Here is a 22,554-nt window from a genome sequence, read left to right on the forward strand (position 1 = left end):
TTTTTTCTCCCGTCCCTGTCTAACTAAGTTGTCCTTACATATGGAAAATACAACTGTAGTAATAAGGCAGTATGGCCTGCTGCTGTTTTAGTGAGGAGAATATATGTGTAGTTCAAGGCCACTCCGGAAAGCATGACATTCAATTTAGTAAATGACTAGAGTGACTACCTATTATACAGAATTATACCATAGAGCATTTGGGTCTGCATTCGGCAGGTATTAAAAGCCGTCCCACTGCTCAAAGCACACAACTTTACAATTGAAGACAAATACAATATCATAGATTTTTCCATAGATTTAATTTTTTCCTTTTCACAATGAGGAAAGAGAAACAACAGACAATTATGATGATCTTTTGAGCTCAAAGTGCACTGCATAATGCATAGTCTCTAATGCGACTGTGTAGGCTGAAACATAACGACGGCTGCTGTTACATTACCTGTGAGAGAATACAATACACCATGTATAATAACCACCGTCAAAACACTTATATACTATGAGGGAGTCCGGATTAATAAAGAGACACAAGATCAGACCTGTTGGTGTCAGTTATTTTTAGTGCAAGTTTACTAAGTAACAACAGACACTCATTCAGCAAATCCTGCTGTGTACATTGGACACTATAATAAAACTAATCAAAATCCAATTATTCCACCACTCATCCTGCCATTTATTTATTTGTATTTGTCTTGTACTAGCCACCAGCTATAATCACAATAATCAGAAACAAATAAAGCCCATAAGAAATGGTTGAGTAAAAAGTAAGATAATCATGACTTTCAGAAAACAGAAACATCTGGATGGGAAGTACTCTCCTTTTCCTGAAACATCAAACGCTGCAAGCGCTCTGACTGTAAATGTTTCAGAGCCGATGGTAAGTGGCCTGGTGTACTGGGAGTCTATAAGAGCTGCGTGTTTATCTGCATAAGTGTGATCCTTTTAAAGATTATGCCTTTAGAAACGGGTTTGAACAGCAGAACCTACCCACACACTGATGCTGCTGCTGCTATCGTACCGTAGTGCAACTGAATATCATATCCTGCAGACAAATATTGAGGCCTGATCAGCAAAAAGACGAATACGATCCGAATTGGATTTTTCTTTTATTAGGTTCTCTTGCAGCCACTTTCATCTCCCTTTCCCGCTCGTGTCTAGTTCACGTGCTCACTAGTTTCATTGCGTACAGAATTTTCACGTCACATCTCGTGAAATCTGTTAGTTCCACCAGAAAGCAGACTTGTCTCATTGCAAAGGCTTGGTTGTGTGTCGTTACCGGCCTCTTGATGAAAGCAGTATCCACGTGTTGCCGTCTGTATCTTGAATTCTTACAGATACTCAAAGTGCGCCCGGCAGTGAGACGACACCCTCCGATTTTCGTTAAAAGGCAGGCTGTCGCGTGCGAACCGGCCTTTGCTTCCACCGTCTGTTACCACTTGAAAACATGCTCGCCCTCTAGCCCGTCTGTGCTCCGCTCTGGGGCACTGCTGGGCTGTGTGGGCAGCTCCAGCACATCTTCTTACTCTATTCACACCGAGAGATCAAAGTCCGGCTGCACTTTTTCATTTTGATCGTCCTCCCTATAATATCACACTTAAATTAATGTAGTATGTGTTATGTTCAGCATCTCATTGTGTTTGTTCTTCCAATATCAATCTGGGTTCATGTGATCCTTATTAACGTTGAATTAATTAGCATAATTTGTGCCAATAGAAATAATGTGGCGTGCCACACAGCAGCACCTTGCATGCTACAGTCTCATGTTAAGCTTCTTCTAAGCGGGGAGTTTATTTATTTATTATTTATCCTTATTTTCAAAATTTTCTTTACACAAATCAAGGAGTAGCTCTAACATGTCCTGTGAGCCGACCGTAGCTTTCATATATTCTGCTATATTAATCTAAACCGGCTAGGCATTATATAGTGGGCATACGGATGAACCTAATGAGATACATGATAAGCTTTCACTAACTATGATTATTGTGTTTACATCAGTGAGGTAAGTTTAGGTGTAATGCATCCTTATCTCAGGGAACAACAAGGCTCCATGTTTCCTTCATCGTCGTCATGTCAGTCTGTCGTCCTTGGTTACCAGTGAGCTTTCCTTTCTTTGGCAACCAGCTCCATGAAATGGGAATGGTTGGCATACAGCGGGACAGACGAGTCAACATCAACCCACTGGACTTGTCCTGCGTCATCGCCGGCTTGCAGCGGCAGCTCGCTCACACTGTTGCCTACGGTAACAACAACAAATATGTCATCGCCCTACAAAAAACATGTCAAACATGTTTGTTGTCACCAGAGAGACATTTTTACAAGAACACGTTTTTTTTAAAACATTGCTGGAGCTGTTGTCGTATTAATTAAATACTGCATTTTAAAGATTTGTTTTTTACAATAAAAAGACATCTAAATAAAATAACTGATACCCGATTCGTCGTGGAAGTTGACAGCGACCGTCTCCATCCAAGCATTGTCAGTGTTTCTCGGATCATCCACGTAGCCTTTATAGACCTGAAGAAAAAAAGGAAAAAACATATTCTAGTTTTCCTCATAAAAGAACTTGTAGACTGAAATGTGGCAGGGAACTAGTGAGTGGGCGTCGGCGGCGGACCTGAAACCCTGCTGATTTGAAGAGTTTGCCGATGCGCTCATTGATTTTTGCCCTCTCTGGTGCCGGGACCGTCAACGAATTCAAGGCTTCTTCCGAGAACTCCCGCTGCAAAGTGAGAGAGACCTGCTCCCCTGCATCGACCATCCCCTGCAGAACAATCACACCCACACCAATAAGCAAGGAAGTTACAGGACCGTGACCTCTTACACCAAAACACTCAAACCCTAACTCACACGTCTTGGCTGTGAATTCATTTCGGTTTGAAAGAGAAATGTAAAAGCCACCAACCCCGGGAATGGCCCACTCCCCACAGTCTTTCCTCTTGATGGACACAAACTGCAGGATAGGCCGCTTGGAGACGGGGTGAGATATCTTCGCTTTTTTGGCATCTATTTTCCATCTGCCAGACAGTGAGTGACCAAACACACATCTGTTCATCGGGTATTCACGAAAAGAAAACTGAAAAGTTCCTTTTGTCAACTGAGCATCTTTTTAACATGACAGGAAACTGTTCCGATGCACTGCAGCTTAAATAGCACGGTGGTAATCACATAGCTCACTTGGACTTTGGTTTAGTGAGCACGTATCTGGATAACACAGATGGGTAAAGTCGAGAAAGGGTTACCTGGTGACGATGGGATCTGCTGCGTGATTGGGTCCCCATCGGCCCAGCAAACCTCTACCAGTCACCCCAGTGCGTCCGTGAGGATTTCTACACCAGTAAAAAGCAAATGCATTTATTGGCATTAAAAAATAAATATGTATTACAAACACAAAACTCTTAGACCTCCAATTAAAGACTCTCATAGACAAAGGCGCAATCCTCTTCAACTTTTGGTTGCGCAATGGTTGAAACCTTTTCCTTTGTGGTTTAAATCGAGCATTAATCCTTCCAGGGAGATCGCCCGGTGACAGAACTGCATTGTGAGAGTGAGGCTTATAGGGAACTAAAGTAAACAACGAGGGTGTCATAATTCTTCAGCTATCACATTGCGCAATCGACATTTACTTCATAATGATAAGTTTAAGCAAAATCCTTCTCTATTGCCATTTTAACCCTTGTGTTGCCTTAGGGTCATTTTGACCCAAATCAATATTACACCCTCCCCCCGCCTATGGGTCATTTTGACCCTTCATCAATGTTTCACTCTTACCTTTATTATTACTTTTATATTTTACCTTTATTTGGGTTCAATTTGACGCCAGCAATTAAAACGAAAAAAATTATATTATTAGAATTAATTTTGTTTTCCAAGTATGAGTGCACTTGTTTGTGTTTGTGTTTCCCGAAAACACCGACATAAAACAACATTGAGGGGGGTCAAATTAATCCTAGGGCGGGGGGGTGAGGGGATTCGGTTAAGCAAAGTCTTTGACGTTATAATTTTAATGAAATGACTCCCTGTCATGTGCAGCTAAAAAAAACATGAAAGTAACACTTGGAAAATGTTTGCTTGGACATAAGACACCAAATAAACTAATACACAAAAACGTGTTACTGGGACTTTCTTTTGGACCCATTTTAACCCTAAACTAACCTCTCTGAACCATTTCATTTGGACTGCCCTCCTTGCTGTCTCTGAGCAGCTTCACACTGCTAGAGCAGCCTCTCTCTCCTCTGTCCTTATCCTTCTAGACCTTTCTGCATTTGCAACCACCAGTGGTTCACAGATCCTTATCTCTTCTCTTCAGGACTCAGGGATCACTTTCGCACTGCACTCTCTCCTTTCTCTTCCTACCACCTACGGGTAACTTACGGGGAAGTCTCTCTGTGTTGTCCTCTCCCTCTCTCACTACTGGGGTTCTCTCCGTCCTGTCCTGCTCTCTCTTCTTCCCTGCTCTTCTCAAATTCTCTCGGCTCTCATCTCGTTCATCTCTACTCCTACCATAGCTACTGACCCACTGAACTGATTCTGCTTCCACTTCACCCCGAAACACAGGGCGCGCGCTCTCTGCCTGTCTCTGACCGACTCTCTCAGTGGATGTCTGCTCACCCCTGAAAATCAACCCTGACAAGAGACCAGCTACTATTTCCTTCGGGGCCTCCCCACCCACCACCCCACTACCACCCTCAACAGCTCTGTGTAGGCCCCTACCCTACCCCAGGAACCTCTGAACCACTCACACACACAACTCTGACAACCAGCCAACACTGCAACATCACGCGACGCTGTGTCCTATGTGCATGCACAACATCAGGAGAAGGCCTTCTTACCTCAGAGAGGGCGGCGAGGTTTCTGATCCAGGCTCGTCATTTCACTCACTGACTGTCTCAACAACTCTGGCTGGTCTACCCTCCTGCTCTCATCATCTGCCTAGCTCATCCAGAATACAGCAGCAGCTCTGGTCTCAGTCTCCAGAAATCATCCACACCACCCGCCTCCCGCTCCACACCACTCCCGTCCTCCCCGGCATCAAACACTACACCTGGCCTGGCGCGTTTGAACGGATCGGGCCCCCGCCGCGCCCGCATCCGGGATATGGTCACACATACCGCGGGCTACGCCTCGGCTGTCGGCAAGCCAATCGACGGTGTGACTCCTGCACCTCGAGCTAACCCTTTGTAACAGACTGTTGCTGTCCGGCTCCCTCAGTGGTTGCTCAGGACCCCCACTGACATCAGGAAAGGCGAGCTCCCCACTGGACTGAAAACACAATCTTTCCTCACTATCTCCTTCCGAATCTAGATTAACTTTTCGATTTGTTAAAAGATTCTTTTAAAACACAGCTTTCTTTCACTTTCGTGATTGTTCTTCTTCTGTGTTATGTTTCTTTGTGTTCTGTTGTTCTGTATTTGTACTTAAGGTTGGTTGTTCTTTTTTTGTCAATACTGTTGTGACATAGCATGTAATAAATGACATGTAATGTAATGTGTGCGATAACTTACAGTGGCTTTCCCTTTTCCATTTTGTAGCTGCCGTCAAAGCTCGTCCTGTCCACACCAGCATCCTCAGCGTTAAACTTTGGAGAGAAAGAGCTGCAAAATAAGAAAAAGTAATCGGCATGAATAAACATCAGCTGATCTTTGAAAACTAAGAGCATGTTCAACGGTCAGAATGTCTCACAGCAGAGCAGCTAAGGAAATAACTACATCTACAGTTCATTCTTACACAGCAGTCCTAAGATATAGAACTCACCCAATATCAGGATCAGCCCAAACTGGTTTCTTTTCTACTAAAGGGTCGGTGTGGCTGACAGGATTATACTGCGGCCAGCTCTGACTCCAGCCCATCTTGTCATCGGGCACGAGGAAGCGCTTGATTTTGGACCCGGGATACTCGGGGCATCTGGACTTGACATGAGGCGCTGCGTGGGATGGCATTGTCCAGACACTTGTTGTGGAGAGGTTAAAGCAACTGCTACTGATGGTACTGATGGCCGGCCTGCAAGGGAAGAAATATGAGACGTAGAAATCCAGTAAGTAAGACCACATCTGCTTTCAATGATGTGTGCATGTGCAGCACCACTCCACATGCACTCTTGGCTTCTCATATCATATACTCTCCTCCCCCCCCCCCCCCCAATGATGAGAGGATACATCTTCTAGCATAAAATCCCATTTAAATCCAGCAGTGCAATCATATCATGACATACCGCGATATACATTCATTGTCTAAACTAAAGTAATGATGGTTTGGTGAAGCAATTATTAGTTTGACATGTCATTTCATATCAACATGATATTACATGGAAACTAATATATCATATTGACTTACATATCACCTGCCAGTTTTAAGGACTTAGACAGAAACAGCACATAACTATGTCTACTTTTGATTACAGCTAAAACTGTCCCATAATATCAAATAATCAACGCTTCTAGTTTAACCTTTTAATTAACCTTATACCGTCTTACCTGACTTCAAGGGTGCATACCGAATACGGAAGTCCGATGAGAGTGAGCGCGAGACGAATCCGGCCGATGCAGTATCGTCCTAGGACTAAATGTACCATTCCTTGAGAAGAAAACAATCAATAGTCTGACATCAACAGCCACAACAGGCGTGCAGCGCCGAGTAACCAGGAAGTGCACTGCCCGACGCTGTGTCGTGTGCAAAGGGGTGTGGTCACGGCAGTCGCATTCGTTTCCATGGTGATAAGATTATTATGGTATGTATGTCTCTCACAGAGAAATAAAAAAAGTGGGAATATACATTTATTGAAACCGATTCGCTATATTATATATCTAAAACGTATTATAGACTCTTTTTAAAAACAATTCTGTTGCACCTTTTTGTGTTTATGCTTTATTTTAAAGACGAATACATTCCTCTTTAAATGAGTGTCAATGATTAACAATCATTTGTGTATTAGGTTGAAAATGAAAATTCAAATCTGTGACTCACTGTCAAGAAAAGTGCGAGGATAATAAAATTGAATTTTAATTTAATTTGTTAAACTACATGTATCAAATGATAACAAATACAATCTCATCCATATCTATTTTAACAATAATTATTTGTCAATACTAATTGGGACTTAAAAACGTCCACAATTGTAATAACAGGTTTTCCTATACATTAATATGATTATATCTCAAATATACATACACAGTATCATAATTTACTGTCAAATATAATCAAAGCACCCTGTTTTTTATCACGTAAATCGTGACATACAGCGACGTCCTTAAACAGGCTATCACAAGGTACTAAAACATAACGGTGGTGGGTGGCATACAGTTGTAGATAACCACATGCGAATCGATAAAATGACTATTTAATCATAAAGTCGGGTTTTCTTGTCACAACAGGCAGCATGCAACACATCTCGGCACGCCCACTCGAAGCTGCTGCTGCATGTTTATTTTGCAGATTGCGCTTGTTTCACGTCAACTACGAAAGCTGCACGGGCGGTGCCTCTAGCCAACGGACGTGACTCCGCACAGACGAGCCACCCTCATGAAGATATCTAACGCACCTGTATTACCGTAATTTGGCACGCGCATTTACGCTCCGGCGCTGAGACTAAATCCGGGCTCGCGCACGAAATCCATTTACACTCGGGTAGCAGAGAGGGCCCCGCTCGAGTCGCTCTGCGCCGTCAGTCAAACAATCCGTTGGCTCGAAGCGCCGCACCGACATTAAAACCGATCTGAGAGCGGCGACGGTTCCCCGGAGCAACACATTGACAGAGCGGGAGCGGTTTGGAGAGCGAGAATGGCGGATTCATGCCCAGTCAGCACCGCGACGGTCGGGGCCGCAGGCTCCAACAGCGCCGCCGCCGCTGCTGCCGCTACCGCTGCCGCCCCGGCTGGCACGGTGGCGCAGGATGGAGCGCCCGCAGCTGCGGGACTCAAGGCCGAGTCCGTGAAGGGACAGATTTTCGATGTGGGCCCCCGCTACACGAACCTGTCTTACATCGGGGAGGGGGCGTACGGAATGGTCTGGTGAGTTGTGCTCGTCGTCTCCGCTGGGCCACCGTAGTGTCCAACGTTAAATAATTATTTAAAAAAGTGCTAGATAACGTGAGCCGTTTGTTTGCAAATACCGTGTGCTAATCAAATACCGTGAGCCAGCTAATCTCAACGCGCCGTCCTGTGAACTTGGGCTCGGTGTCGACGTGTGTGTTTCAACCCGCTGCCCGACATTCAGACGCTGTTGAACCCGAAGGCTTGTGTTGTGGTTAGCGAGCTAGCTCGCTAGCTACAGGCGTGGCTATGAGCTTTACATGAAACAAGATCGGGAGTGATTGCGCAGGACGGAGGTTGCTATCCGATGATGATTTTTTTTGCAGACTGCAGTCAAACCGCACATTTGAGTTAGGGCCTCAGTCATTTAACATGTCCGGCATCAGCTTCCAAACCACATTTATCTATATTTGAATTCTGAATTGTTAAACGTTAAGCCTGCAGGGGAAAAAAGCTGCTGCAGAGTGTGATTTTTGTCAGTTGTCGCGAGGCCTTTCCTCGCGCGTGTGAGAGATCCCCAGCCTTGTGTGGTCATGTTAAGCAACCCTTTTGCACTTGGCATGAATGCCAAGTCATCGCAATGGAGGCTGAAGCTGTGAGCGGGATCAGATGTGAAGATGCATATTTCGCGTGAGAACCGGGGCCCACACATGCATATCAATGAGATAACTGTCCTTTCCAAACAGACATGTGTCAGCACATTGTCAACACCCACTGGTTGGGACAGTGGAAGAACAACACAAATGAATTAAATCTTAGGATCCACGCTATATCGTTAGCAAGGGTGTACAGATGTTTTGTGTCCGAATGTGCCTTAAACGGATGTTTACTCTGTGTTCTGGGTTTCTGCCACAGCATTTGAGCAAAGGTTGTACAGGCTCATGAACTGCCCAGTTTATGCAGCATGTTGTGCAATAGGAAAGAAGTGCTGTAACTGGTGTTCCTGTTGAAGTGTCTGCGTAAAGTACCATATATATATATATTTATTCATTCATTCTCACAAAGGGACAGAGAATTCAAGGATTCCAGAAACGCACTATTCCCAGCTGCTCCTCCATTTACTCTCCACCTAGACCACATTGACACTGCACAGATGGAAGCTCTCAACATATCTCAGCAGAAAGACGTGCATCTTGGCGGAGGAGTCTGCTACGCCCTTTTTACCCCCAAGTGTCAGCCCAGTTTCTGATAACGTCATTGTGTGTGGATTGACCAGAGTGTAATATGAAACCTGTTTTGTGCCTCTTTCCGCATCCTCCCTTTCCAGCTCTGCTAACGACAACGTCTCAACCCAGCGCGTAGCCATCAAGAAAATCAGCCCGTTTGAGCACCAGACATATTGCCAGCGCACACTGAGGGAAATCAAGATCCTGCTGCGTTTCCACCATGAGAATATCATCGGCATCAACGACATTCTCAGGGCACGGAACATTGACAGCATGAGGGATGTGTATCCTTTTCAAGGCTTTACAGCGAGAGTCATTTGCGTCCCTTGTTCTCCGAGCATTGACTGAATCGAACTCTTCAATGCTCTGAAAAGATATTCATCTCAACACCTGGTCGTAATGCATTCAAATACCGGGTACCACACTGACTTTTGAAGCGAACCTTTATTGCAACAGCTTTTCTTTTTCATTTTAAGTGTGTGGGAGAATTGTCAATTCTGCAGTGGCTGCTCCAAACAAATGAACGAGGAGTTATTAATCCAGATTTCAGTCCATTTATGCTCTCGCCTTCTAGTGCCTCCCGAGTTCAGTTTAACGGGTAATAAGAAGGAAAACTTTGAGGCAATTGTGTTTCTCGTGGTCGTCATTGCTTCAACATTTTTGGCTGAATATTAAATATAAATTATTATAAAAATAGTTTTTAGGTGCTGTGTGTTACTGATAATTATTTAAAATTACAGTTTATATTTTGAGATTTTTTTTTAACTGGCATTGTAAACATATTTCAACTGATGATTTACACGAATAAGAAGTACTGTGATGTCGAGGCATAAATTATGTTGATCTTACATCTTCTAAAACTGATCCTTTTGAGTATTTTATCTAGTTTGGATGCACATTATTCAGCTCGGTCCTCTCAGACTGTCGTAATTTGCAGAGCGGTGGACTGAAGGAAACAAAATGAACGCACCAATATCTGACTACAGTGAAGTCTCTAAACACGATACACATCTAGAATACTTTTATGTGTATTCGTAAACCTATACTGCTGTTCCAAAGCGGTGCTTATGTTTCTCCTGGTGTCAATAAACGCTGTCGGTCCTCTTTGTGGTCCTCCTTGACCCGCGCGTCCTCCCAGCTACATCGTGCAGACCCTGATGGAGACGGACCTGTACAAGCTGCTGAAGACCCAGAGGCTGAGCAACGACCACGTCTGCTATTTCCTCTACCAGATCCTGCGAGGCCTCAAGTACATTCACTCGGCCAACGTGTTGCACCGTGACCTCAAGCCCTCCAACCTGCTCATCAACACCACCTGCGACCTCAAGGTCAGAAGACACACACTACCCATCTTTTCTGTTAACTAGGTTACTGTGTCCTTTTTTTGTCATTTTGTCGGGCAGCAAAAAAAAGACACATATTGGTGTTTCATTAAGCAAATATAGTTGTATAATTGTGGAAATCCTGCAGTTGTTTCGGCGTGAAACACTTTGTGATTTAAAATCTATATGTATAGATTTATTTTAATCTCACACATGTTGCGCATTTAAATTAAATGCCTATTTTTATCTAGCTAACCGTTTTACACAAGAGCCTTTTATGTTTATTTAACCATTGGTACAAGTTGTAACGTACAGCGCTGCACACAATTGAAAAGGAATCTCAGGAATGTTGGATGTGGGCGATGGATTGACCTCAGCCCTTCCTGGCTTTTCATGACCCCTCACTGATCAGGGAACAGTTGAACTACAAAACATAAACGCTGGCTGAAATGTGTTAATTGCAGATACTTTCTATCAAAATACTCTCAGTTGAATAGTGACATCGTAAATTTTTCCCATTCCTGCTGAACAGGGTAAAACATTTTATTAATATTTCACCATGCAACTTCCCCACTTGACTACTTCATACCTGCAAACTTGTCACCTTTCGGTGAAATTCACCGTTTTGAACTCAAAATAGGTCATCCACGTGAATCGTTGAGATCCGAACAGTTTTTGGTTTTTTGGGGGGGGGGGGGGTCACCTGGCCCGCTGCCGTTGAGATTGCAGTGAGACGCGGAGAAAAGTGTGAAGTGTTGCTCTTCGCAATAAAACATCTTTGATGGGGCGTGTCGCGTCTCGGCCAATCAGCGTTCAGATGTCCACAGCGTTTGGGGGTTCAGGTTAGCTTGAATGTTAGCCCGCTACATCTACTCCTGTCACGCTGCACGGTGTAGCGATGCTAACAAAGTACCCGTACGTTAAACACGATGTGATTTAGCATATTTTTAGTATCATACTTCATTAAGAGAGCGATCAGAGCGCACGCGCTGCTCCGTGTCGAGCTGTCTGCGCACACTGCGCTGCGCAGCTCACAGCGAGAGAAGAGGCGCAGCTTTAGAGACTTCGGCTTAACAAATAAAAAGATGCCAGAAGTGAAATGTTTCAGTCTGTAAAGTTCTGTAACTCTCCAGCTGCTCATCCTGATGAACTGTGGATCATCTGGTCAGAGACTAACGGCCTCATAGTGTATAATCAATGCTATGATGGAACCATGTAGTTTCATTCATATCTGGCTGTATTAATACTCATATTACTGTCATTTGTTAAGTGTTGAAAAGTTGGTAAAAAGTGAACCATACAGATGTTTTATTTATTACTATTATAGATAAATATACCAGTCTCGTAATTATGGTACCATATTGTTTGTATGGTGTATTGAATTCTGGTATCGGGTATCATGATATTTATGGCAGGTATGTAATATGTATAGAAGTTATAATATGAGTATCGTGACAAACAGGTAGAGACAGAACAGATTCAGGGACAAGTCCATGAGGACTGTTCAGGTAACAAAAAAAAAGTTGGTTCATGAATGACTTTAACTATATTATATATAATGACAATGTATATTTGTTATTACTATCATTACAGGGCTGAGTCAGAGCGGAGGACCTTTTGTTCTTAAACTGTTTATTATCATTATTTAGATTTGTGGTCAGAACAATAAAATGACTGTAGTTGTGGTTCTAAAAGCTTTGAGGCTTCAAACAACGTGGATGTGGTGTGGTGACAAAAAAAAAAGTCACCTGCACCCCTCATGAGTTTGCAGGTATGCTACTTGCACTAGGACCACTTGACTACTTGCACTAGGACAATTTTGTTTTCTACTACAAGTTTTATGGAATTGTATGATTTTATATGCAAATTGGGTATTGAAAAAAACCATGTGCTAATTAGCATAAATCAGCCAGGTTCAAAGTTCTCGCGTTATTTTGTTGACATTAGATTACCGGTAAAATTTTTCACAGAGGGGATTTTGGAAGTCTTCTTTTATCTAACGTCCTATAGATACGGCTATGCATGGTATGTACACGATCCCCTCTGTAAAAACCTTCAGAATATATACAGAATTAATCTGGAACGTGTAATGCATGCAAGTGCTGCTTAAATGGAGATTACTGGCTCTGTCTATTTGTGAGAAAACAACCGTTGGTGATATGTTCTGTAACATTTCATACATTTTACAAGACTCCACAAAAGGTCATTAGAAATAACTAATATATATAACCATGAAACTCCGCCAGGTGATTACTGACATTAAGACTTACTATTAGTTTTTGTATTACAAGTTTTCTTAAATGTTACACTTAAATATGCAAATGAGTCATTATCTAATGCTGACCTTTGGTGAATTTACGAGAAGTGAAATGTGTTTTTTGGATTTTAGGGAGTTATACAAGCCAAATAGCCTCAAAAACAATGTTTTTGTTCGTAGAGCCGTGCATTTCTTCTTTTTATTTTAATTGGAGATAAAGTCTTGCTTTTATTTCCGGAATGTCCGGTTGTCTTTTTCACAAATTGATACTAGCTGTAGTCCAGGCTGCGTTATGAGCCACGAGGGTTTATCTTTGCCGTGTTGAACATCTTCGGTGAACACTTGTGAAATCCCGGCAGCCAACCATCATTCATCAATTATAATAATAATAATTTAGAATACTTGATTTACACATCATAATAATATTAATTATTTTCCCTCTGAGTGTTGTAAACGGTGTTACTCGACTGTCTGGAATACTAACTGCAAATACATTTCCTGCAATTCGGTGTTTTGAATAAACATAAACATGACTTGGATTTCAAAATGAGGCCTTGAGATTTAGAAAGTAGAGCAGGAGGAATAACGTTTGAGAGAAGCATAAAACTGAACTGGCAGTTCTGTATCTGAAGGGTTCTCCTCGGGCTTAAGGAAAGTGTACAGTCTTACTCATGCTCGAATGCTTCAGTTTATGAGTATGAAGTTTCTGACCCTTCGCTTCTTCCTCAGATCTGTGATTTTGGCCTGGCACGGATAGCCGACCCTGAGCACGACCACACCGGGTTCTTGACAGAGTACGTGGCTACGCGTTGGTACAGGGCTCCAGAAATCATGCTCAACTCAAAGGTGTGTGTGTGAGGAACCGATGTGGATTCTGTGTTGGGACGGAAAGCGTTTCAGTTCGATGACACAGTGTGTGTTTGTGTCTCAGGGCTACTCCAAGTCCATTGACATCTGGTCAGTGGGCTGCATCCTGGCGGAGATGTTGTCCAACAGGCCCATCTTCCCTGGGAAACACTACCTGGACCAGCTCAACCACATCCTGGGTGAGTTTTCACTCATTTCTACCCCATTTCTACAACATGTGGACACTATTTGAAGAACCGTGTACGATTATCGGTTATTCTTATTTGCCGGACGATGATTCGCATTTGCATCCAGTCTGATTTTATTTGTTTGCCCAGTTCTGTTTGAACTGGTTGTAAATTAAAGCGTATACTTGTAACCTTTTACAAATTCTTCACTCGGGTAACTTAGCCAGCTTCAGGTAACCAGAGCGAGACGCGTCTGGGTGGGAAATGAGGCTCATTGTAAAGCATCCCCCGCCCTCCTCTGTGTGCAGGCGTCCTCGGCTCTCCGTCTCAGGACGATCTGAACTGCATCATCAACATGAAGGCGAGGAACTACCTGCAGTCCCTCCCTCATAAACCCAGAATCCCCTGGGAGACGCTCTACAAGGCAGACTCAAAAGGTAATGGCAGCGCACCACATACGTTTGTTAGCCTGGAATGTAAAGGGGGGAAAATAAGACATACATATTTACAGGAACAGCATATGGTGCAGGTTGTTCTTTACATGTTGAGAAAGGTCTGATGAAATGGAGCAGCAAAGGGTTTATAACCCTGAAGAATATTATCCGTATAACAGGCTTTTAATGTGTGATCATTTTGTCAGATGATCTGTTTGAAGCTGCTCTAGGGGCTTTTTTTTGTTTGTTTGCTTTCACAATAAGCCTGAAGGAAAGGAAAGTTTAGCGATTCAAACGAGAACATCCAGTGAAGTTATAATAAATTGCAAAATGTTCATGACATTTGTATAAAGAAAAAATATAGTAAAAGGTTGAATTATTTGTATATTTCCACAGATACAAAGATGAGAGGGTCTAGGCATCACCTTTTTAAGAAGTGCCACCCTATTTTAAGGACTTTTCTCTACACAATATCAGTAGTGTGTTGAGTGGGGAAATATGTGAGCTGGAAACCCAGCAGTTTGTTTGTTTTAGTTTTTCACCCTTAAAACTATTTTAAAAGTACTATTAGACCTAAATAAAATAAGTAAATAATTATAAATCTATTGTGATGAATACCATTGGACTAACTGAAGCTTTTGGTGAATCTGACGCAGCTCTGGACCTGCTGGGCCGCATGCTGACCTTTAACCCCGAGAAGCGCATCAGCGTTGAGGAGGCCCTGGCTCATCCTTACCTGGAGCAGTACTACGATCCCTCAGACGAGGTACGGAGGGGTAGAACCCCTTATTTCATGCCGTTTTATCAATTATTACACTATTGCTGCAGCGAAAGAAAATCTGTGAAAATAACGTGCATGTTGCTTTAAGAAAGATGTCAGAGGGGGAAAATAATGCCTTTTCATTCTGTCAATATTATATATTCTACCGTCTACAGAGGAAAAACATGCTTATTAATATTATATTCCATTTCTCCCAATATATCCAGCCTAATGCCACACTGTTCCTCATTTATGAGATTTGCAACAATGTTGGAGGCAGAAGGGCCTTTTTTCATTCTAACATGTTTGCCATTGTTTTCGATCATGAGCCGAGATTTAATTGTGAGCCTTTTTTCTGCGTTGTGCTGGGAATGCAATTAGCCTCGAGTTTTCTCCAGGGTTCAGCTGGAGGGAGGTTAAAGAACCTAATCTCATCTCGGTTTACGTCTGGACTGAATCCTCCTGCTGCTGTGGAGAAATACAAATGGTGGATTTCCAGGGTGTCCGCGGGTCCTTAAAAAGTCTTAAAAAGTCTTAAATTGCTTTTCCTAAAAATAAGGCCTTAAAAAGTCTTAAATTGTCTTAAATCCCCATTGGATTGGGTTTTTTTTTTTGGGTGTCATGTCCAGGGTTTTCCCTGGGGTCAAATGGGTCTCCCAAAAATCCAAAAAATGCTGCCTTACACTCCTGCTTATTTGTGCAGGTGGTGTGTTGAGTGATCAGCAGCTGTCCAGTGTCCGCCACGCACCTCACCACAGCTTATTGATCAGACAAGAAGACACGCTTATCAACTCCAGTGTTTCTATATAACAGTGAAACTCCCCGCACAATTCTCGGCTCTCGGCTCCAGCGATGGCGCGCGGGAGCATCACGCTCTGTGATCATGCGCGCGCACCGTGGTGACATTGCACCAATCCTATCATCCTAATCCCCCCCTCTACGCTGCTACTACTTCGCAAGCAAACATGGAGAAAAACGGCTTGAAAAGAACGAGTGAAAAGTTTCGGGTGGTCTGGTCACGGTGGGTGAAATGAATGAGTCTGTGTTGTGTAGACTTCAGCAGAGGCATCTCACAAAACGAGAAGCAGAGCAGAGACACCAGCGCTGGGCGCCGCCAGGCTCCCTGCTGCTGCTGCGCCGCTCGCCGCTCTCTCTCCCTCTGCGCGTCACCGAGGAAATCCAGCCTGCTAACAGCGCTCACGGAAGACCACAAGCCTTCAAAGACCACAACTCATCACTGCACAATCTCTGTCCTCTAGACGCGGACCAGACCACAGAGAGACAGACCCCAGACCACCGCGAGCAGACAGCTGGATGACCCCGTGAGAGTGAAATGACCTGGTCAGGACAGGATGACACCAGAGCCTATGGGAGCTCACCCAGGACCTACTTCAGCATCTCACAGTATAATAATGTATATGTATATGTATGTGTTATGTATGTTGTTTACTCATGTGTCAAGTTAATAACAGCTAGTCATAGGCGCACCTAATTAATATAATACGCATAAAGGTAAAAATAGAATAAGTAAAAAATTGTAGTAGTTTGTGAGTCATGTCAATGTGTCTGTGTCTACATATGTAGCTAGAGTCTTCACTACAAAAATAGTATTTTAATTTATTAATTATTATTTATTCCTATTTATATTGTCCTATCCAATGTGTGATGTGTTGATGAAATGGTGTTTGTTTTTCTTTTGTGTGTGTTGTTTTTTCTTTTTTTTCCTTTTGTTTTTTTTATTTTAATTTTTGGAAGTTATTATAACAGTTTGAAAAGATTAGTTTGATATTTTTACTTTGCAAAAAGGGTTATATCAGTAAAATTTGCAAAAACATCCATCACACATACACACATCAACACCATAGAGACATACACACACACACTCTCACACCCACACACACACACATTTTATTTTTGAATTTTTTTTTTTTGTTTATTGTTATTTTATTTTTTTTTATTTTTTTTTTTTTTTTTTTTTGCAATTTTTTTTCAATTTGCTTTATTTATTGTATATTTTTAAATATATTAGGACTTATGTGTTAACATTTTGTAAATATAATTATAAATAATTATAATTTATAAAATGACATTTATTTGACAGTGTTTTATTTTAATATAATTAAATTTTTTAAAGACATCAGTGTGTTTATTTTGATTAATTAATTTAAATTAATGTATTAATTTTTTTAATTTAAATTTCTTTAAAAGTCTTAAAGGTCTAAAGTCTTAAAAGTCTTAAATTTAGACTAGTTCTGATTTCTTCACCGGTGTTTTTTAATGTTTGTATTCTCGTGTCCTGATCACATTTCAAACACTTGACTTCGCTGTTCGGGATGCATAAAGTCTCTCCAGCTTTCCCCACTTTGCAGCATTCGTCTGAAAGCTTTTATATAAATTTAACCTTACCGTTATATGTGTGTGTGTGTGTGTGCAGCATGTTGCAACAAAACTTCTCAATTCTACCACCAAGTCTTTATTTTTAAAGCTCAATCTGAATGAAATGTCTCTACAGCTTTAGTGGAAGGTGTTTTAAATGTGTGTGTTTGTGTGTAGCCGGTAGCAGAGGAGCCCTTCACTTTCTCCATGGAACTGGACGACCTTCCCAAAGAGAAGCTGAAGGAACTGATCTACGAGGAAACCGCTCGTTTCCAGGCAACCTACCAGGGCTCCTGAGACACACAGGTACGTGAACACTGCTTGCTTTGCAATAATTACACACACGGTTACGTCAACGCGAGGTTCTGCCGCGATAGGTTGCAAAACGCAGACATATTTGAGCAGATGTTACAGGTGCTTCACCTGATGATGCCGTTACACATCAAGCTAATTCTCTTGGCTTGAAGTCTTAACAGGTTTAGAGGCAACATTCTTGCCCGTGTTTGGCTCGTTCGTACATCAAGAAGTATTTGATGGGGGTGATTAATAGCACGTTGTGCAGTAAATAGACAGACACACGTACGTGAGCTGTAGTAGAGATTGATGAGATCAGCATTGTGTTCTTTTGAAGGGAACTGTAACGACCTCTAAAACTGGAGGGGCTCTGATTCGACTTGTGGTTAAATACCACTAGATGTCAGTGGAGCAAATGTCATTAATGCATTCATTCAAACCGTTCACTCTCATTTAGTTAAAAGACGAGAGTAAATGTACATAAGTGGCTCCGACGGTCAAGAGAAACGTAGAACTACCGAGACAAATCCCCAACGACGGCATATTGTCCAGTAAACCGCGGCTCATATTTGAGGTCCATGGTTTATATGACGTGAGGGAATTGGTCTTGAAGTGGACTCTGTAATATAAAAGATGTCCAGGAGCAGCTCCATCTGATCATAAATGACTCTTATCGTGTTTGTCAGCAGGATGTCAGAAGTCGGTTAATATAATATATTCAATTAATTTCAGTTTATTTTATGTAGCCCAACATAAAAAATTACTAATGTGCCTTAAAGGGCTTAACGATCTGTACACATACGACATCCCTGTCCCAGAACGTCACATCGGATCAGGAAAAGCTCCCCAAGAAATAGAAAAAACCCTTTCAGGGGGGGAAGGGGAAACCGTTTCATTCAAATACTTCAGTAATGTTCGCAGTATCATCTTTAAACCTCAACATTTTCAACAAATCACTTTCTGGTCTTGCATTTGACCACTAATCCCGTCAACTGCGATGACATCGTCACGGCACAATGCAACGCTACGGGATGAAAAATAACGGGGCGGCTCAGGTCAGAATCGGGTCTCAGGACCGGAGCGACCACCGGCATCAACGCACGATGAACTCTCCTCTCCGTAACGTCAACTGTCTCCAGCTCAACGCGGTTAGATTTGGCACAGAGACTTGTTGGTCTGAACCTCTTTGGCTGAAGAGTTCTGCAGGGCTTCATTGTTGCTGTAATGGACATTTGTCCTGTAGGAAGTAATGGGATATTGAGGGAATAGGAATGAGGCTTAATATTTATTCTCAGTGGGACCTAAGTGCATTTCTTTTTCTTATCTTTTTTTCGTTTTTAGCCCTAAAGAGTGACAAAGCCACACAGAAGCTTTGAGCGAGAAGACTCCAAACGACATGCTAAAACAAAAAGAAAAAAACCGCATCTTCAAGAAACCGACAAAAAAAGAAAACAAGAATTGAACATTGAACTGCTTATCTTTCCATTTTCTACTGCAAGAGAGCTAAGTTAATCTTTGATTTTCTGTGGTTAGGAGGGGTGGTAGGGTCTGTTGTACTCGTACTGTTTCAGTTTTGTCCATGTTGGACTCTCCCTCCTCTCGCCTCACATTTGTTTTCCTGTTGGACGTCTTGCCTCATCCTGTCCCGGCTCCAGTAACTCTCTGTCCCCTTCTCTCCTGCACCTGTTTCTGATCCGTCAGTCTGAGCTCTCTCTGTCGCTGCCTCTCATATAAACTACTGTATTAACCAACACCATAACTCTCTTGTCTTGCTCATGTAAATTACAACCTGGAAAAATCGAGGGCTAAAAGAATGGGGATGTTAATCGGGTGTATGTGTATATAAAAGCTTTTTTTTTTTTTTTCCTTCTTTGAAGTGTGCTCGTCGGAGTTGTTGTTTGTACACTGTTGTTCAAGTGTTTTCAGATTAGTTCAGAGTCGTTTCTATGTCTTGGGGTCTTTTTTTGTTTTTTTACACTTTATTTTGAGACAAATATTCAATGTTTTTCTGGCATGTTGGCAGGTTTCTAGGTTTCTTCGTCGTCGCTCTTTCAATTTTTTTGTTCTCTTCTTAAAAAAACAAACTGTATGATCATACGAATGCATGCGTTCCTCAAATCAACCAAAGTGGCATAAAGATGCAGGAAATTTGGCTGGGAAGCAACAAAGGAATCTCCATCTGTCGTTTTGAATCCTACCGTAGACACATTTCTTGACCTTTGACCTTCGAAGGGCAGACGAACCGAACTCACCCTTCATTTGTGGGAATTCGGTTTTATTCAGGAGGCGCAAAATAGAAATGAAAACGCATTACGTCTGGTTTCTATAATTGTACCTTCATTTCGATAAATGATGCATGCGGCCCATTTTCCAGAACCTCGTTTGTTTATATGGTGGATTCAGAAACGGGTCCAGCGTTACTGTTTCGTCCATTTTTCGAGCCAAAACGCCCGTGTCTCATTAAAAAAAATAACACCAAAACCAAATGGCTGATCCAGTGTCAGTGCTCCGCTCCTTTACTCGATTACATTTCTGATACACATGCGTTGCAGCACAGCAGTGCATTACTGGGAGCACCACTGAAGCGCTTGTTTCTCAGCTCCTCTTCAGCCTAAACTTCTCCGTGTTCAGAGCCACGAACACACGACACGATGTTCTGGAAGATGGGGCCAGGATGACGTCAGCGTTTCCGTCCCGCCGCGCTGTATCTCTGCGCCGCGTTTCCATCGGCTACCGTTTGATTCGGAACGCCTCCACCGCCCGGGGCCGAACACCTAATCCCATTCATGAATTCAAAGCGGCCGCACTTGAGCGAGGTCACGAGAAGTCCACTTTCCCAAACGAGCATTTTCAGATTATCCTCTTTCTGGCTCATTGACGCAAGTGTTTGAATGTAAACGTCCGGAGCTACCGGAGTCTGTCGCTGCAGCTTAGTGTTCGCCAGTTGGGACTTTTTGTTGTTGTTGTTTTTACAAGAGCTCTTCTACAACTACAAAGAAAACTGTTTGCCGCTGGAAAAAAAAGTGTCATGCAGGATGGACGGCTTCACATTTCAACAAGTTGCATCTTTAAGACTGTTTGTTGTATATCAGAGCACTTCGAAAAGTCGTTTCCCAGTTGTAACTATGACTTTGATATTGATGTGAGTGTCATTTAAAAACTAAAAACAAACAAAAACATAATAGTCAAACCCAGAGTGGAGTGCTGTGCATCCAGCGCCACCTCCTGGTTGTGCCGTTTATGACCCCCTCCCCCCCGTGTGTTTGCTTCGCTACCTGTGCACATACTGGATGTTTATTCTGCAATGTGGGTGATTTTCAATGCTACACGTTTCTTTGTGTGCATGTGTATTGCGTCTGTAGTCCCGCCTCCTCTCTGTTCTGGATGTGGCCGCTCACGGCTGCTCGGTGGAGCGCCACCAGCGGGTCCAGCTCAGTCACCAGCTCAGTCTGCACTAATTTATGCCTGTTGCACTGGGACCAGTAGAGAAGCCCCCTTAAAATGGACCAACACATGCACTGGATTCTCTCTCTCTCTCTCTCTCTCTCCCAGGGCAGGCCTGTGATGCTAATAGACTCTCGCTCGCCGGCTTCTCCCTCTCGCAGCAAAAATGGTTAGTTTGTTTTTATGGGCTGTTTTCTCAGAAGCCATAGCCGGTGCGAGGCTTTCTGGTGCATGTGGTGATACGTGCAGACTTTTCTTCAACCTCCCGGCTCTCTCCACGCTTTACTCAAAGGGCTGCCTCCCCCCCCTCCCCACCCTTCCATTCTCCTCCTCCCCCTATAACTGACTTTGCCCCCACTTCTTTCCTCCCTCTGCCAGAAAATCATTGCCCCTGACTCCTGGATCACAGATCATGGACGATCACACATGCAGGAAACTCGCATAACTCAATCAGCACGTCTGCACTTTGTCTTTCCAGCCACTCTGTGTGTGTGTGTGTGTGTGTGTGTGTGTGTGTGTGTGTGTGTGTGTGTGTGTGTGTGTTGCTCACTGATCGTCTGCAGTAATTTATGGACACGTGTTTGTGTATCTGCTCATCAGTAACATAAAGCCAAGACCTTTCTTTCTTCTTTCTCGTGTGTGTTGGGTCCTCCCTGCAGTTACCTGTGCGTTTTACGTTTTTCTTTTCAACAGGCACAAAAACAGTCGCACAGACATTTTGTTTGCGTTTCCTGTGTGTATTTGGCCACCAGTAACGAGGCCCAGCTTGCTTTCCTTTTTAATTTTTTCCCCTCTCTCTCTCCAACCAACCTGCCATCAGACCAAACATCCCACTGGGTAACCATGGGAACGAACCAAGAGGACCACATTTTGCAATCCTCCTGACACACACATACACACATACACACACACACACACAGACACTTCCTCTCTCTTTCTGAGGAGTGTTTCTGTGTGCTAGTGAGAAGTTGCACTTAAACACACCACATGCATTCACACAGTATCGACCGTCATTAGGCCTGTTTCCAGATATTGTTGTTTTTAAATGGCTGTTCTTTATTATTGCTATTGTTGTTGTTATATTGGTGAGTTGTTGTGTTTTCGTTTCTTTTTTTTCTTCTTTTTTACATTAAAGGGAGTTAAAGTTGTATCTATTACAAATTAGGTCGTTTTTATTTGTAATTTCTCTTCTGGGTGTGATTATTATTGGCAGTGTTCAATCTTGTTTTTTTGTTGAGTTCCCCTCCAAGATCTTGTAAGGAATTATTTTAACATATACGTAGATTGTGGAAGAGATATGAGTTATTGAGGGTTATAGTCTGTATATTCTATGGGTATTATGAATTAAACGATTAACAAAGAAACGGAATTATATACATATAATTAAATAAAATTTCCTGATACTGTTACAACTGTGTGGATGTTTTGTTTTTTGTTTGGTTTTGT

General features: G+C 42.7%; 2 protein-coding genes across 5 annotated transcripts; one reads left to right on the forward strand and one right to left on the reverse strand.

Annotated features, from left to right (window-relative positions):
- Positions 1-280: 280 nt before the first annotated feature.
- On the reverse strand, positions 281-8,253 carry nudt9 (nudix (nucleoside diphosphate linked moiety X)-type motif 9). Of its 4 annotated transcripts, none has more exons than XM_056408162.1 (9): positions 8,120-8,253; positions 6,468-6,567; positions 5,749-5,994; positions 5,499-5,588; positions 3,237-3,323; positions 2,900-3,011; positions 2,612-2,758; positions 2,427-2,511; positions 281-2,231 (listed from the first exon to the last, which is right to left on the reverse strand). In XM_056408162.1, the coding sequence occupies exons 2-9, from the start codon at positions 6,563-6,565 to the stop codon at positions 2,086-2,088; spliced, it is 1,011 nt and encodes a 336-aa protein (XP_056264137.1). In that variant the 5' UTR covers positions 6,566-6,567; positions 8,120-8,253; the 3' UTR covers positions 281-2,085. The 4 variants fall into 4 exon arrangements, with proteins under 4 accessions (XP_056264137.1, XP_056264134.1, XP_056264135.1 ...); XM_056408159.1 differs by lacking the exon at positions 8,120-8,253 and adding an exon at positions 7,532-7,598; XM_056408160.1 differs by lacking the exon at positions 8,120-8,253 and adding an exon at positions 7,541-7,589.
- Positions 7,627-22,520, forward strand: mapk3 (mitogen-activated protein kinase 3). The gene is made up of 9 exons (XM_056408158.1): positions 7,627-8,000; positions 9,289-9,471; positions 10,326-10,515; positions 13,496-13,612; positions 13,698-13,812; positions 14,109-14,237; positions 14,891-15,000; positions 17,548-17,676; positions 19,006-22,520. The coding sequence occupies exons 1-8, from the start codon at positions 7,771-7,773 to the stop codon at positions 17,665-17,667; spliced, it is 1,194 nt and encodes a 397-aa protein (XP_056264133.1). The 5' UTR covers positions 7,627-7,770; the 3' UTR covers positions 17,668-17,676; positions 19,006-22,520.
- The last annotated feature ends 34 nt before the right edge of the window (positions 22,521-22,554 follow it).

Source organism: Pseudoliparis swirei, chromosome 23, assembly GCF_029220125.1.
Source record: "Pseudoliparis swirei isolate HS2019 ecotype Mariana Trench chromosome 23, NWPU_hadal_v1, whole genome shotgun sequence".
NCBI lineage: Eukaryota > Metazoa > Chordata > Actinopteri > Perciformes > Liparidae > Pseudoliparis > Pseudoliparis swirei.